Genomic DNA, 17,027 nt, shown 5'->3' on the forward strand with positions numbered 1-17,027 from the left:
ACTCATTCAAATCCAACTTTTTACTACATGACCCAATTGATTTCCTTTTCATCCTAACCCTATTCATTTCAGGAGAATCATTCCCTTCAACTTCCTCAATACGAACCTTCAATGGGGACTTAAAGTAAGGGACTACTCTAGTATTTCCATGCTCGATGTACAAATATATTTCCTTATGATTAAGCACATACCTTGCCAGCTGAATGACTTCCTGATTGGTGCCAAGGGGTAACAATCCACTATCCAAGTCTGTCTCTGGGATCATGAAATGGTAAAACATTATACCACCATCATTGTACCCAAAAACTGCCATCATATCATCTAACTCGTGGACTGAAAACACATCCATGTCCACAAAATCAAAGTGATCAACAAGCCCATCTATGTATGACCTTCCAGATACCGTATTTGTGAACGAACCTCCATGATTTATCTTGAATGTGCAAAAGCTTGAAATAGAACCTGTGAACATTCAAGAACAATAAAATGTTAATGATGGAGGAAAGAAAAATTACATTTCGTCAAAACCTAGCATTACAAGGTCCATGCTTACCATATTCTTTATGTAGGTCAGGTGGTTGGGTGTAGCGTGGACGTAAATACCACAATGTGAGCACCATTTTCCTCGATACACCGTTCAATCAGTTGAACTGTAACGACCAACGACGATAAGAACTCACGATTGAAGAAGATGGGATGATCAAAAGGTTTTCTTGGGGAAAGAGATAGAGTGTAAAGTCAATGTCTGAAACTAAATCCCGCCACCTTAATGGATATAGCTGTTAATTTATATGTTCAGAAAAGGTCCTTTAGGCTAAAATGACATAAATACCATCACGTGCAAGTCAAATGGAGCAGCTTAACGTTGGAATGGACGGGCATCCAACTCGGGGACCAAAAGCGTGCAACTTATGGTCCATAGGTACTATTTGAGGGAAAAAAGTACCGTAGGGACTAGATTAGGGAAAAATCCAAAACCTAAAGGACCATTCGCGTAATTTGTTCAAAAAAATATTTATACGGTGTCAAATAGAAAATTGTCAACATTGAACAAAATTGGAAAAAATGATATTCGATTTGGAACAAAAAAACATAGTGTCAAAGTTGAAAGAAAAAATTAAACTTAGTATCAAAATCGAAAAAAAAAATGAAAACTTAGTGTTTTTTGTGAGAAAAAAATTTAATTTTGACACGTCAGCATATCATGTCAGCATGTCACATCATCAAAACTGACATGTCATCATGCCACGTCAGCATGCAACCTTGGTTAACCGGTCAAGTGGTCAGAATTATAACAAATTGAAAAACACAGTGTCAAAATTGACACAAAAAAAAACACGGTGTCAAAATCGAATTTCTTTGTAAATTTTTTTTTTTTTTTTTTTATGCCATTTACCTTTACTAAGGACTAGTTGGTAGATAAAAGGAAAACAGAAGTTCACAAATAATTTCTCTTAGACTCACACGCATAGCATTGACGAGGTTAATCGGGCGGAAGTTTCACAAGGTAAACGGTGAAGATCACTTCTTCTATTTCTCAAAATCGGTTCTGATCTGCCCATTCTGTGGTTTATGATACTATTTGATTTACAAGCCCCATTGAGAAATTTCTGCTACTCTTTGCCATTAGCGATTAGATTCTCGGAATTAGTGTAACTTGCAAATTAGTATTCTTACACCATTATATGCTCTATAATCACGTTAGTTGCTTTACTAATTGACTAGGTATTTACTACAGTTGCTTTTATGATCCAAACCAGGTGTTGTTAATTTCAGCATCAGATCGAATCGCTCTCCCAAGTCCCAACCTCACAACCACTCCTCCGCCGCCGTTCATCGCTGCACTGCCGTCGCAACCATTCATCGCTGCAGGTAACAAATCCAAGACTCATTGCGAACATATTTTGTTGAACCTTTTCACGTCTGGATATAATGGATGTGCTCCATTTCAAATATACCATCTTATAGCTTAAAAGTTCATCCTTTTCCTCGATCTTTAGATAGGAGCACGATTAAAAGTTGAAACAACCGCCATGGGGCCAGCCTTCGGACTTCGTTACCTGTTCCTGAAACCCACCAAACGAATCTCTAAAACCCACACCACAGTCCACAAACCTTTTGAAATCATATCCTCCACACTTTCGATTTGAGCTCAAACAAATTCACTCCCAAATCATCAAAATCGACACTTGAGACTGTTATATGGAATTCATGTTTGAAAGATTTTGCCTAGAGTATTCGCCAAATGATGCGATTCGGTTATTTTTATCAATTATGCCAATATCATATCTTATTCATTCTAACACGAGTAAAACAACTTTCTTATCAGATGCTGCTACATTGCTACTGGATTACTTTCCTTTTATCACTTTCTTGTTTCTTGGGTGTTCTTCATGCAAGCATCGGTGATGCTGACCCTTCATACAGGTAAACCTTCATATCTTCATATCATCTTTCAAATGAAAACTTACACATCTTTTTTGTACCTAATCTAGATCATGCCTAATAGACTGTGAGAAAATTGGATGTGTTGGAGACACATGCTTTCCACACTGCAACTTCTCATCTAATGCCACCTCTCATTATCTACAATGGAAACAATGGGATTGCCAAAGTGATTGTAGATATCATTGTATGCTAAAAAAGGAGCAAGAAAGAGCATCATTAGGTCAAAAACCAGTAAAGTATCATGGAAAATGGCCTTTCAAAAGGGTATTCGGAATTCAGGTTTGTTCTCAACTTCCCATTAATCTTAACACCTCAACTTTGATTCTAAATAACATTTAAAAATTAAATACTTTTTTTAACAGGAGCCTGCTTCTGTTGCATTTTCTGCTCTCAATTTAGCAATGCATTTTCATGGGTGGCTTTCCTTCTTCATTCTTTTGCATTACAAGCTACCCATGAAATTAGATAGAAAGCCTTACTATGATTATGCTGGTTTATGGCATCTATACGGGCTTCTAGCATTGAATTCATGGTTTTGGAGTGTTGTTTTTCATAGTAGGTGAGTTTATTATATTTTATAAGGGTCTGTTTGGTATGATGGAATCGGAATGAAACCACAAATGAATGGAATCACTCACTACATTCCAATTCCATTACCATGTTCGTTATCCACAATTTGAAAACTAAAGAAAAAGAAGTTTTTCCAGAAAAATAAACTATAATAAAATAAAACAAACAAGATTTTCATTCCCATCCTCTCTTTGATTACTACATACCAAACACTACCCGATTGATATATTTCTTTTTTCCAAATATATTCAAATTCATATATATATATATATATATATATATATATATATATATATATCAAATAACAAATTTTATTGTTACACAGAGATGTGGAATTGACAGAAAAACTAGACTACTTTTCAGCAATTGCATTACTTGGATACTCCCTCATTATTTCCATATTAAGAAGCTTCAATGTAAGGCTTGAAGCTGCAAGAGTCATGGTTTCAGCCCCTTTACTTGCATTTATCACCACCCACATTTTATACCTCAACAACTACAAACTCGATTATGGTAACTTTCCCATTTCCATAATCCATTATACGTATATAAATAAATAATTTCTTACAATCAATAACTAATAATTTAAATAAATAAAAAAAAATTAACAGGGTGGAACATGAAAGTGTGTGTTACAATGGGAGTAGCACAACTACTAATATGGGCAATATGGGGTGGAATAACTCATCATCCATCGCGTATAAAACTATGGTTTGTGATAGTTTCGGGTGCATTAGCAATGCTTTTAGAAATATATGATTTTCCTCCATACGAAGGATTTATTGATGCACATGCGGTTTGGCATGCAACTACAATCCCACTTACTTACATGTGGTGGAGTTTTATAAAAGATGATGCTCAGTTTCGAACGTCTGTTCTACTTAACAAGGTAAAATAACAAAACAAAAAGTGTGTGAATGGGTGAGGAATCGTAGGTGTAGACATAGGCATAGGCATAGCTGCTGAATTGTTTCTTTTTTGCAGATGTATGTGGTGCCAGATGTTTCTACTTTTTCACATAAACACTCTTGTTGATTTTGTAATTTGTTGGTAAAAAAAAAAACGGATGGAATTGGTAAACAAGAGGAGAGGAGAGGAGAGGAGAGGGTGGGGTTTAACCCTTTTGTGTTGGGTTGTTGAAATTAAACAAGATGTTAAAGTTGGGTAAAATGATGAAAAATGAGTTTAGATGTATTTATTGAAGAGTAAATTCCAAGTTTTTTGTGTGGTATGTCAAAAGTTAAGGTTTTTGTCCACATGTTTGGTTTGTTACATTCACGCCCCCTAATATGTAGTTATGTTAATTTGGATTGGATGACAAATATTTTAAGTTTAAAGTAGGGGTGCAAATGAGCCAAGTCAAGCCGAGCCAGAGCAGGCTCGGCTTGGATTTGTTTAAGTTATACGAGGCTTGAGCTCGAGCTCGGCTCGATTCGAGCTTTTTTGTATTGCTTGCCTTGAGCCCATAAAGAATTATACAAGCTCTACTGGTTTGTTTAATGTGCCTAAATAAGCTTAAGCTTGATTCGAGCTTGTTAAGAAGCTTGTTTATTGATATCTTAAATCCTTAATTTGCCATATATATATATATATATATATATATATATATATATATATATATATATATATATATAGGCTCGTCTAGGTTCATGAGCTTAATCGTGCTTAATGATAGACTTGAGCTTGAGCTCGTTCAATAAACGAGCTTAACAGTATGCTCGAGTTCAGCTTGAGTTTGTTTAAAATCGGTTTCGAGTCGAGCTTTACAGAGCTGATTCCGAGTAGCTCATGAGTTTGCACCCCTAGTCTAAAGTAAAAAAAAAGTGATTTTTCAGAAAAACTTTATACCTAAAATGTCAATCGCAAATTCTTTTAGAAAAGGTCTTTGATTATTCTAATTTATTTCATATAGGACTTTATTTACATACTAAAAGAAATTAGAGGCTATAAATTCTTACGATAAATTTTGACACATTGGGCTGTTTTGGTGTTCATGGTTTTGGAGTAGACTCTTTTGTTGAGTTCGTGTAAGTATTTATACCACCCTAATTATTTTAGTTGGTAAACAATGGTTGTAAAAAATATTAAGTATAAGTATTTTTCTGCTAATAGGAAAAAAAATTGTAATGGTTATCATCTTTAGGTTAAAGACTGAAAATGTAAAAGCTTTTTTGAAATTTGCTGAAAATAAAATGATTATTGTGCTTCCAATCTTCTTGAATGTAAAGACTAAAACAGTTTTTCATCTTCTTCAACTTAAAACCTGAAAAAAAAAAGGATTCAAACAAATACCCGTAAGGTAATTATTGTTCGATCAATTATCTCTAAAATAAAGTAAAATTCAATGGATGTTAATAGTTCTTATAACATATTTTGATTGTCATGTAAGTTCCACGACCTTTGGACCCGATTGTCTTAATATGTAGAATAACTGCAAATAATGAAATGATTTTAGGGTTTGACAAACTAGAAACCAATTTTGGTTATAGAAAAATGTATGCAACAGAGGAAATGTGTGAAGTATGATCTGAAAGGCTTAACATACGGAGAAGTTTGGAAATATGTTGTTAATGGGCCACATAATGTTAGTGTTCAAATGGAGCAAATAGGTATTGAAGTTGATACTCGGACATTCAATATTCTAGGTATGATGTTTGTTCCATCATTTGACAATATTTTTGAAGCTGAACGCAAACATATCAAGCTTGACAATGAAGCTCTTAAAGAACTAACCTCTCGAATTCCACTTAATATTTTTGGTCTTTTCGATTATGTGACAAGTGCTAAATAAGTATGAAAAATACTCTTAATGATGATACTTGCGACAAAAAAGATTAGGAAACAGAGAAACTACAACACTCAACCATTTTGATAATTTCAAGATGATGGGTAACGAGTCGATTACTTTGACTTATAATAGATTCTTTATTATTAACAAGATTAGAAGAGCATGAATTATAAAGTCAAAACATGAAATAAACTATTAACTCTTGCCTAGACTTACAAATGCGTTTAGACTACTATAAAATGATTGTGACTTATAATTATAACACCCCCTTCTTAGTTTTTCCCTTGTGGTAAATGTAGAAATTCAAGTTCTAGGTTTACGCCACACGTAAGTTTAGATACGTGGCACTTAGGTTCGACTAGCATTGTGTAGCCGCTGTTTTCATGAAAACCTTAATTTCGGGCCTTGGACGCTATATGACAACCATAAATCCTAGGGTTTTGTGCCCTTATTAGCATCCACTACATGTGAATGAAACCCTAGCCCCCATCTCTCGTGTTCTTGAGTTTTGAGTGTTGAAATCCCATTTTTGTGATGCTTCAAGAAGAAGAAAGACCTTGGTGGTGATCGGAAGTTTGATCAATTGAAGATCCAACCTTTCCTTATGCTCTTGAACTTTTGTAAGTGTTCACGTTCTAAGCTTTATGCTCCTTTCTTTGTGGATCTGGGTTTTGGAGCATTTTTGGTCCCTCTAATGATATTTGGATGGATTTTGGACAACTCCAGGTTCAAAGCTTGAGTTTTTAGGTCGCCCGGACCTATTATGATATGTAGATTTGATTTTGGCCTCCTACTTTGCGTGATTCAAGGAACCGGTGGCTTTTTTGTCCTATTTTGACCTAGGAGAGAGATGTTAGTGTTTGGGACATGTAAATGAATAAATTTGGAAAATTTATCCATTAAGACCTTCTTTCATCGAGATATGGAAAGTTAGGGCTATTGTCTTAAGGAATTAAGCACTTAAAAAGTTGGTTGTTGTGAACAGTGTTACACGATGTGTAGCTGAAGTCTATATGTAACATCCCAAAATTCATAGCCAAAAATTTCATTTTTAATTAAGTATAAAACCAGTAGTCTGAAACATCTATAATGTTAACTCATTTCATAATCAAAAACTAGTATTTCAAATAACTAAAACATGTCATAGAAATGTATTATCATAGTACAACTCCCAAAGATCTCATAATGCGGAAATCATTGTGTGATGCGTTGTGATCCTGCCAGTTCCTTTCCTTTTGAAAAAGAATTACCTGAAACCAAAACTGAAAACTGTAAGCATGAAGCTTAGTGAGTTCTCCCATCATACAACATACCATACAATAAACATATTGTCAGGCATATCTGGGTGCCCGACCTACCCTACTGAGCATACCAGGGTGCTCAACCTACCCTGTTAGGCATACCGGGGTGCCCAACCTACCCCTATCAGTCATACCGGGGTGTCCGACCTACCCTTGTCAGACATATCTGGTGCCCGACCTACCCTCCGGTTTATCTCAACCGGTTACGGTGGATATTTCACCCCTACCATTACCACATAATAGCATATCATAAACATACTTCTAGGCATATATGAGTACTCTCTACCCCTTCGGTCTCTTTCAACCGGTAACCGGGGACTATCTCACCCCTCGTACCGTTATCACATAATATCATAACATCCTAGCATATAAAGCATAACATATAGTGGCATACCAAATAATTACCACAAAGACAATCATCTCAACTATAAACAACTACTAGTGGGTCGGCATTAGTGCCTTTGACTCACTCCTACTGGAAGGTAACACACCTCATGCTGCTGAAGTCCACTGCAATAAATCCTTATCTGTTGTCCCGGCAACTCCTCGAGCTATCAATACCACAATATCACCCAATTAGCAATTGGGTTCTATACCATGTTCCATAATCCATACTTGGAGTAAAATGACCATTTTACCCCTGGTTCAACAAGATATAGAACTAAGGCCTAAGTCCAAAACCAATCAAGCCCAAAACTCCAAAATCCATAAAGGCCCACTAATGGCCCAAACCTTTACATGGGCCTCACCCTAAGCCCAATAACTTATTTCCAATCCAAACATACATCCTTAGCTAGTCTAACAATCCACAATTCAAATAATAGCCCAAACCCGAAATGGCCCACAAGGCCCAATAAGGCCCGAATCTATCTTGGACCTAACCCAAGAAGGCCCAATCTCCAAAAAGGCATGAATTACTAACTAGGCTACCCTAAAAAACTCCTAGTCCATCGTCCAAGGCCCATAAGTCAACAAAACAAAGTGAGGCAACTAGACCAAGTACGCCTTGCGTACTCATCTGGTACGCTAAGCGTACACCTGTTGGGGCTAGTACGCGCCACGTACCAGGTGGGTATGCCCAACATACTCCTCTGAGGTCCAACCCTCTCCAAATAAGCACTTAATCACTTCAGCCCTTGCTCCAACTCTCCAGTCTGACTACTATAGGTGACTTTTCGAGTAAAATTGACAACTTTACTAACATACATGGATTAATGGGACTCTAGAGCTTAAAAGATCTTAATGGATGGTCTTAACTTATGCTTGGACTTGAAAACATCACAAATCTTGCACCTTTATGAGAGAGGGGACCTTAAAATGTCCAGATCTACAAGTTTGAGTCCCTAAAACAACCCTAGCTCACCAAGACCAAGCAAAAGGATAAAAATGGCAAAAAACTAACCCAAAAGAGGATCTCTGAAATGGAAGGTCAAGATCAGAGATTTTTACCTCAAATGGGTTGCAAAATATGAGAACTTTCTGGATCTACAAGCTCCCTTCCATGATCAACACTTGAGCACCACCTTCCTCTTCTTGTACACACTAACAAGTCTTCTTTTAAGCTCCATGTTCCATCCAAGGCAATCTAGGGTTTCATGGATGTGAAAAGGGGTGGTGGCTGATTTGAAATGACATAAGGAAGGATATAATGTGGCTTATATAAGGCACAAGTCGAGAAATTAAGGTTTTGGTGTGAAGGGAGTACGCCCCGAGTACCCCTTTGTACGCCCGACGTACTCAAAACCACCCGCAATCATTCAATTTCATATGTTGGGCGTACCCCAGCTTACGCTGGGCGTACCCAGCTGAACACGTGCACACATCCTTGTATGCATGGGGCTGATCTGTCAAGTATTTACATTAGGGGCTAATTCTGCCAAAACCTTCAAAGTGTCATAACTTACTCATCCTAAGTCCGTTTCCAACGAACCTTATATCTACGAAAAGGTGGCGAGAAGCCCTACGCTCCTAGCAATACATACGAGCCTTAAAGCCTTCCGATTAAAACCCAAAACCATTAAAATACCGAGATATTAATTTACAATCATAACATTGGCTTCCTAAGACATAATCAAATATATGGTTCACTTAGACCCTGACAACTACATCTGATATGGGCTAAATCCTTCCATACCCAAAGCTCCTAACCCCCATGTCAACTGATGACTGGGCCATAACCCACAACAACGAAGCATACTGAAACCGGGTGTTACAACTCTCCCCCACTTATAATAAGATTTCGTCCTCGAAATCGCTCCTTACCAATACTCATAACAAAAACTACTGAACCGAGGAACACAACCAATGATCTTGCGCATAGAACAACCTGTTGGATATAGTGTCTAAGTCCATAACTATATTTGGTATGTACTTGACCCGACCCGACATGGTCCACTTGGGTTGCACTTCACCCGAACAATATATGGATAATCTTTTGAGAATAGTATAAGTTATGATTTATTAATATATTAGAACTTCTAATATATTAATATAAAATCATATTATTTAATTAGTATTGATCTATAATTAATCTAGAATTAACTTAGAGATCAAAAGTATTACTAATTAAATATGGGCTCTTGTATTTATATAGTGTGGGCTAATGCTTATTTGGAATGGGCTAGGCTTGCATGGGAAGTCCATGGATACTCCATGGAGCTTTAACCCATGGATCTCATGGAAATGAAAAGACATGGGTATTATGGTTTACATGGATGTAACCCTAATCCACCACACTATATAAAGGAGGCCTTGGTTCATGAAATCACACTAGTTGTGGTGAGTAAAGTAAGAGGGCCGATTTCAAGAAAGGTGATTACTATTCTCTCAAAGTTCCATGTTTGTGGTGATTTGTGATTTCCATTTGAGGCATCCACACTATTGGTGTTAGGCTCTAAAACTCCAGGCAATCAACTACAACTACAAGGTAAGTAATTCTACTAGCTTTATTTGATTCAAGTTCTCCATGCCATGCTAGATAGGATAAGAACCTTGGAAAAATAGTTATTTGCATGTATCTTAGTCAAACACAGATCCAAGGTTTCTAGGGTTGCATGTACACGATAGGAGTGTTAGAATGCTCAAAACTCATCAAAACCTTCTCAAGTCAACCAAAACCGTACCGAACTTCCATCCCGAAGAGACGAACTCCCAGATTTCGTAAACCACTTCTGCCTTCCCAAAGTCTGAATTCCATAATGGTCCGTCTCCATGATTGACCGCCTTGATTGCAATGTTACCATGCTTAAACCACGTCGAACAACTGATCAACCACAGAACTTCTGACTCTGATGAATTTGATACAACATTCAAAGACAAAGTCCTTAACCATAATCCTGCTATAGAATTCTCATACTTGATAGAAGGCTCAGATAATCCTTCGAGTAGAAGATTCATCCCTGCAACGCTTAGACTCATACGAGAGCTACGCAAACATGGTCAAATCAACTACTTTAAGATTATTTAATCCCACTGTAAGTGACTAGTCACATCTCAATCAATCAGTTACTCCATCTGTACATGAAATGCTAAAGCACCAATACTGTCCAATACTCTGAAATTACCCGCAACATAGAATTGCCTGAAATACTGAACTGCCTGAAACATTGAACTGCTTGAAACACTAATATGCCCGACACAGTATGCTGCCTCCCGACTGCTTTCCAAAATCCACCGAGACCTCTCTAGCGTCAACTCGTCTGCCCGTCATCTGAAATACCGAGTTCCTACCTGGTTACTGAGCCAAAGGCTTCCATACAGTCGCCCCATATGACTTTTGAATGAAATCATCATATGTCAATAGTTGCCATTAGTTATCTTACCATTATGGCCCTAACAACCTCCTGATCTAACCAATCGAGTCCATACGTCGAATCCCGACATCACCAAATCCAAGGCTGAAAATGATTGCTACATGACTAAGGGTAGTCTTATATCACAAAAGACCTTAAACGGTCCATCGATTCCTACGGTCTTATCACTAGCTCAACCAGGTCTAATTCATCTAAGGAAATCCGTAAACCAATCCGTGGATTTGCCACGCCCTCACTGCTGCACCCTAATTGGGGGGGGGGGGTACTATTGTTCCTTACATGATCGAACAACACTCCCATGCTATCTACCAACCTAGTGAATGCTACGACTACACCCGCAGTCTTACAACATTCTAACACTATCTGCCAACCTTGTGAATTCTATAGCTACACCTGCAGACTTACGACACTCTAACACTATCTTCCAACCTTGTGAATGCTGCGGCTACACCTACAGACTTAAAACACTCTAGCACTATCTGCCAACATTGTGAATGCTACGGCTACACCCGCAGACTTACAACATTCTAACACTATCTGCCAACCTTGTGAATGCTACAACTACACCCGCAAACTTACAACACTCTAACACTATTAGCCAAACTTATGAATGCTACGGCTACATCCACAGACTTACATCACTCTAACACTATCTGCTAACCTTGTGAATGACACAGCTACACCCTCAGACTTACAAAACTCTAAAATTATCTGCCAACCTTGTAAATGCTACAGCTACACCCGCAGACTTACAACACTCAACTGAACCTGAGTCCTAACTGGAGCTCTAACATGGTCCCTGAAATCTGCTATCTGATGCTAAGGAAAAGCATGAACCAAATGTCAGAACGTTTTTTGAACTCTCAACTCACCCAATCCTCAATCAAGACGACCACTCGACCGCCTCCCTCCCTTGCGGGGATTCGGAAGTCATCCTAGTTTCACAGGTATATATGCTCCTGAAATCATGATCGATTCTCCCCCACTTAGATTTGATTGAGTCTTCACGACACGTGAGAATTGAAGGATTCCCAACCCTTCTTACTTCCTAATAGTCCATTGTCGACAACCTGTGCTTACCCATGCTAGCGATCAATTACCAATCAAACCCTAGGACCGTCTGTTCTTAGAAATCTCTAAGAGTACTCTTGAAATCTAATCCAGTCCGATACCTCAATCGTCCTTCCATGATATTATACCAACTCCTTGGGTTCCCATGTTGGTGACTAGAATCCTTAACCTTTACTCTGTTTGACGAATCCTCGCAGAGCCACTAAACTCTAATCAAACACGACCCATGTGAAAATACAATTTCCTTCAAACAACCCATTCGACTACACCCATATATTTCTGCTACCACTCCTCTTCTAGCGACGGTAGTGCTAGAACCCATAAGTCCTCCCATAGGCCACCGCCGATCGGTACCAGATCAGATGATGAAAACACTATGCTTCATCGATATAGGGGGTCTAGCCTTGATAAAACTAACTCCAGACCTTCTACATAATACTCTTGACCGATCTCTACTATGAACCGAGTGAACACTGAACACTGTGAACCAGCAAAAAGGTAACGACCTTTCACTAACTACTTATAATCCACGGTATGCAATGACATATGACAATATTTGAAGGTATAACCCAACAGGAGCAAAGAAATAAACCAGGGATACACTTACCCAACCTGCTACAATATTCCAAACCAAAGCAAAATTCCCACAACAATGTACAAATAAAATTGAAGGAAGGCAAGGATACATACCCACAACATCGTCTGCTGGAGTCCTAACTTCTCCTGTCTGACAGTGCGAGGCCTGACTCCTATCTGCTGGGGCTCCTGCCCTGCCCTCTCGACCATCAGAGATTTGCAAGATAGCCAAAGCAGGCGCCTTCACTGCTCATCCCCTCCTCCTCGGACAGTCGGCCTTCTTGTGGCCCACCTGATCACCGTGAAAACATAATGAGATTTCCCCCTGAGAATAATCTCTGCTGACATCACCAACCCCGCCACACTTGTAGCAACCTAAACCCATGGAATGACAAACTCCGTTGTGCACTTTCCCGCATGTGCTGCACTAACTCTGGCCTTGCTGGCCTTTCACCCGATGATCAGAAGTCTTGGGTCTCTTCCTATGAACCTCTACTATACGCACTTGGCACGACCCTCTCTTCCCAAGGTGCTCCAAATCGATATCGCATCCTCAGACTCTAGAAGTCATATCCTTCAGGGTCTGACAACCAGTCACGCTCACTAGCTTACTTGCCAACGGCTGAATTGCAACAACTGGAACATCCTATGCCCTAAACCGGGTCACAAACTCCTCCCATTACATAGTCTCCAATTCAGAAAGCGTCATAGATCGTGCAATCAATTCCCAGCAGCTCCTTGTCGCCCGATACAGGAGATCTAAAGTGAACCGAACCTTGGCTCCTATGGGGTAGGGACTAGTGCGGAAAACAACTTCTATATCCTCAATCCAACGCGAACTCAAAATCTTGGCAGTCCTTCCCCCGACTGACTCACCACCTGAGCCAAGACCAAATCCTGAACTAGAATTACCTCCCTGAGTGCTCATCTCCAAACTAAAAAACCACAAAACCACTAATCAAAACATACTCAAGGATTCTCCTTCCTGAAGCTTCTCGGATTCTCCAAGACTCTCACCAATTCGAGTATAGATCCTGTGCTTTCAGTAGTACGGGCCCAATATTACCTTCCACACCTATCCATACTTTCCTTAGCAATCCTCCTGAATCCTCCAAGTCACTTACTCAAACTGATGCACCCAAGTCTCACTAAACGTCACTACTAACCCACTGAAGCATATCCTAGGCTTTCCTAGGTCCCTGAACCCACCCAGTTCTCAACTGTTGAAAGATTCCCAATAATGTCAACTAGCTACCTCATGAATATAGTCACATGCAATAGAGATCAGATAATCCTTCGAGTAAAAGATTCATCCCTAGAATAATTGGACTCAGACGACAGCTGCACAATAGGGTCAAGTCCATCACTCATAGATTATCCAGCCTGTGCCCCATGTGACTTAGCATATTCACTTAGTAGATAGCTCACATGGCTAAGAGTCCCACAAAGCACAAAGCAAGCAGCATTCGGACAATGGAAAAACTAACCAACATACTCCAATCAAACGATTCTATCCCTTACCAGGAATCTATACTGGCATGAGATTCTAAATCTCATACAATCAGGCATAACCACAACAGGCCATCCTATCATTGACTGATCAGTACTATTATGCAGGTCTACAAGCACATATAATAGGCATATTAGGAATCCTTCCTAGATCCTTAGCCCTAATCTAGCATGCAGTTCGCATATTATTAATTCATATTATAACATAGCATAACATGTATGAGTATCTTGGGGAAAATTTACTTGAGCTCGGCTGATTGCAAGCCCTTGAGTTGGGCTTGCCATTTAGATTTGAGAGTTGGGCCTCAGGAGAGCACATTTATTATTGGGCATTGGTGGGCCCAATGGGTTTTAGGTTATGGATGGCCTGGTTAGTGGACTACCTTTAGACCTAATGTGTAAGAGTTTGGACTTAGTTCCCAATTAGGTTAATTGTGGGTTTGGCTCAAAGTTTGAGGTTGGTGCGTAGCAACAACGTTTATAGGGGCTGTTCATCATCCGAGGTGAGTCTTCTCACTATACTTACGATGATTGGTATCTTTGTGTGACTGAGATGTCTTATGTGTTTATATTGAGTACTGAGATATCCCGCATTATGTCTATGTGATTTATGCTGTGTATTATTCTTTGCTTACGGAGTTAGGACCGGAGGGTCCACCCGAGTTATGGGACCGGAGGGTCCCACTCAGACACATTGACTGGAGGGTCTTACTATGTTATAGCCTTGAGTGGCTAATGTTATAGCCTCGAGTGGCTAATGTTATAGCCTCGAGTGTGTGGTATTTTGAGGAACTCACTAAGCTTCATGCTTACCGTGTTATGTGATATGTGTTTCAGTTTTTTCTCAGGATCGAGAGATGACACCGACTTGATTGTACACACCAGTGGAAGAGTTATGTTGCGATTTTTAAATTAAATAAATGAGATTTTTGTGAAATGTGTTATGAGAATTATGTGATTTTAAAACGAAAATTTTGTTTCAAAATTTACGGTGTTACAAGTTGGTATCAGAGCTTTGGTTTGAGGGATTCGGATACACCTTAGGGTATGTTTGGACTCAAACTGGGGATATGAGAAATTTTTTCAAAAGAAATGATTTTTCTAGAATGAGCAAGAGTTTCTAAGAGAAAACGAGAAGGAGCAGCGTGCACAATCAGCCAGAGCCCAAACGGTGATTTCCCAAAATACCTTTACTTATTTATGTTATGAGTTATTACTAAGATATTAGTGATGCATGCTATGAATTTTGCTAGAGTTGCCTGATTTGTGATGCCTTAGCCTAGGAATTTTGCTATCTGTGATGTGCATTGAGTATGTGCGAAGTAATAGTATCCAACATGAATATTTCAGAGATAGAGCTTTGAGTAGAGGAGTAATCTAGGAGAGATACCTAGATGAGCATCTGAGGAGCCTATTGAGAGAGTAGTTAGATACCCACTAGGGGTAGAGTTGCTTGAGTTCGGTGATACCTTTTGAGTGTGAGTAGTGCAAGTGGAGTTGTAACCTAGAGTGGTTTTATGTGTTGGTAGAGATTATTCGATGCCTGAATGCTGTTTGCTTCGTGCTTTGTGGAACTCTTGATGATGAGAGTCAGCTACTAAGTGAATATGACGATATTTAGGAGGTAGATGGCTGGTGTCATAAGGAGTTCTTTAGTAGCTGATGGCAGAGAAGTGTGAGAACCTAGGAAGAGCCTAGGGAGTGACCTTAGTCAGATCAGTAAGCTAATAGAGGAGAGTATTCACTGGGGAGCGACCAAGTTTAATGGGATTGGTGATCGAGAAGGTTGAGCAGCTACTTAGGAAATTTGGGACGATCCGTGTGGAAAGTATGGGTAGATGTGGCAGGTAGTATGGGACCGTACTACTGAAAGCAGAGGACCCGTACTCGAAAAAGGAGAATTCCAGAGGTTCTAAGTAGCAAATTGAAGGAGATAACATGGTTCGTACACTATGATTCATAGCAGATTGAGAGGAGATAACATGGTTCGAGTACCATGATTCGTAGCAAATCAAGAGGTGATCACATGGTTCGAGTACCATTATTCGTGGTGGTTAGTGCTTCTGGTTTTACCAGTTATCCCGTTGTGATTGATTAGACTGAGATCCGATGTGATAGAGCGTGGGGCCAGAGGGTCCTGTCGAATGAGTTTCAGTGGAGCATACCTTGAGAGGGAAATCAAGTTAGTTTCTGAGAGATTTTTGGTGAGATGCCAGTTGGAGTCGCAAGCCTCAGGGATAATTAGAGATGATGCTTATTGGAGTATCGCAGTCTGAGTCGTGCAATTGACCGATAGATGAGACGTTACCTTCTGTTGCAAGAGTTGCGTTGTCCCCGTTTCCTGGGAGAAGCAAAAGAGATAGCGAGCTTCCAGTTTCAGAGTTTGGAGGTAAACCCCGTGGGGTAGCATAGGGTTGCAAACTTTTCACTAGAGTATTTTGGGCGGTATGTTTGCCGCGAGGTATTTCTTATACCATGAGAGAGTCATTGTGGGACTAAGATGAAAGAAAACAAGGAGGTGCCTTATTGAGGGATGCATACTTTTAGCAACAGTTCCAGATGATCAAGAGGACTATATCGGGGCGGTGGCCCTCGTTGTCTATGTCGTGTATCTACTTTAAGAGTGAGGTCTCTTGCTTTTATGATGATTCTCGTGGTGGGAGGTTGGTCGAGGGATCAGAGGCGATATTGCATTATTCCCAGACCTAGGGTTAGGGCTAACTCGAAATAGTTGGGGTATCCGGCGGTGTGTCGGTCTGAGGCTTCGAGATGACTAGAGGCAGTCACGTTGGGAGGATTCCAAGATTTTTGTCTGAGTTACGGGATATTTGGAGTTGCTTGGTTTCAATTGGAAAGTTCATTGAGTGATTACGTGGTACGTTCCAAGAGTCAACTGTGGTGTAACTGGTGAAACAGTCTGTGGAGTAGATTGTTGGTATGCCAATTGGTGAT

The 17,027-nt window shown here is 39.5% G+C and overlaps 1 protein-coding gene across 3 annotated transcripts; it reads left to right on the plus strand.

Moving 5' to 3' along the window:
* The first annotated feature begins 1,425 nt into the window (after positions 1–1,425).
* Positions 1,426–4,101, plus strand: LOC145102615 (uncharacterized). 3 transcript variants are annotated; one of them, XM_079040062.1, is made up of 7 exons: positions 1,426–1,507; positions 1,761–1,872; positions 2,330–2,427; positions 2,496–2,727; positions 2,811–3,007; positions 3,344–3,531; positions 3,630–4,101. In XM_079040062.1, the coding sequence occupies exons 3-7, from the start codon at positions 2,330–2,332 to the stop codon at positions 3,914–3,916; spliced, it is 1,002 nt and encodes a 333-aa protein (XP_078896188.1). In that variant the 5' UTR covers positions 1,426–1,507; positions 1,761–1,872; the 3' UTR covers positions 3,917–4,101. The 3 variants fall into 3 exon arrangements, with proteins under 3 accessions (XP_078896188.1, XP_078896187.1, XP_078896189.1); XM_079040061.1 differs by lacking the exon at positions 1,426–1,507 and adding an exon at positions 1,519–1,652; XM_079040063.1 differs by lacking the exon at positions 1,426–1,507 and adding an exon at positions 1,641–1,667.
* The last annotated feature ends 12,926 nt before the right edge of the window (positions 4,102–17,027 follow it).

The sequence above is a fragment of the Lactuca serriola genome, chromosome 4 (genome assembly GCF_051521515.1).
Source record: "Lactuca serriola cultivar US96UC23 chromosome 4, Lser_US96UC23_V15, whole genome shotgun sequence".
Taxonomy (NCBI): Eukaryota; Viridiplantae; Streptophyta; class Magnoliopsida; order Asterales; family Asteraceae; genus Lactuca; species Lactuca serriola.

Bases quoted from the DNA above. Each gene is read 5' to 3' on its own strand.
- LOC145102615 (XM_079040062.1), top strand. From the start codon at position 2,330: ATGCTGCTACATTGCTACTGGATTACTTTCCTTTTATCACTTTCTTGT. The intron at 2,428-2,495 runs GTAAACCTTCAT...TACCTAATCTAG, and splicing joins GATGCTGACCCTTCATACAG to ATCATGCCTAATAGACTGTG. The intron at 3,532-3,629 runs GTAACTTTCCCA...AAAAATTAACAG, and splicing joins CAACTACAAACTCGATTATG to GGTGGAACATGAAAGTGTGT.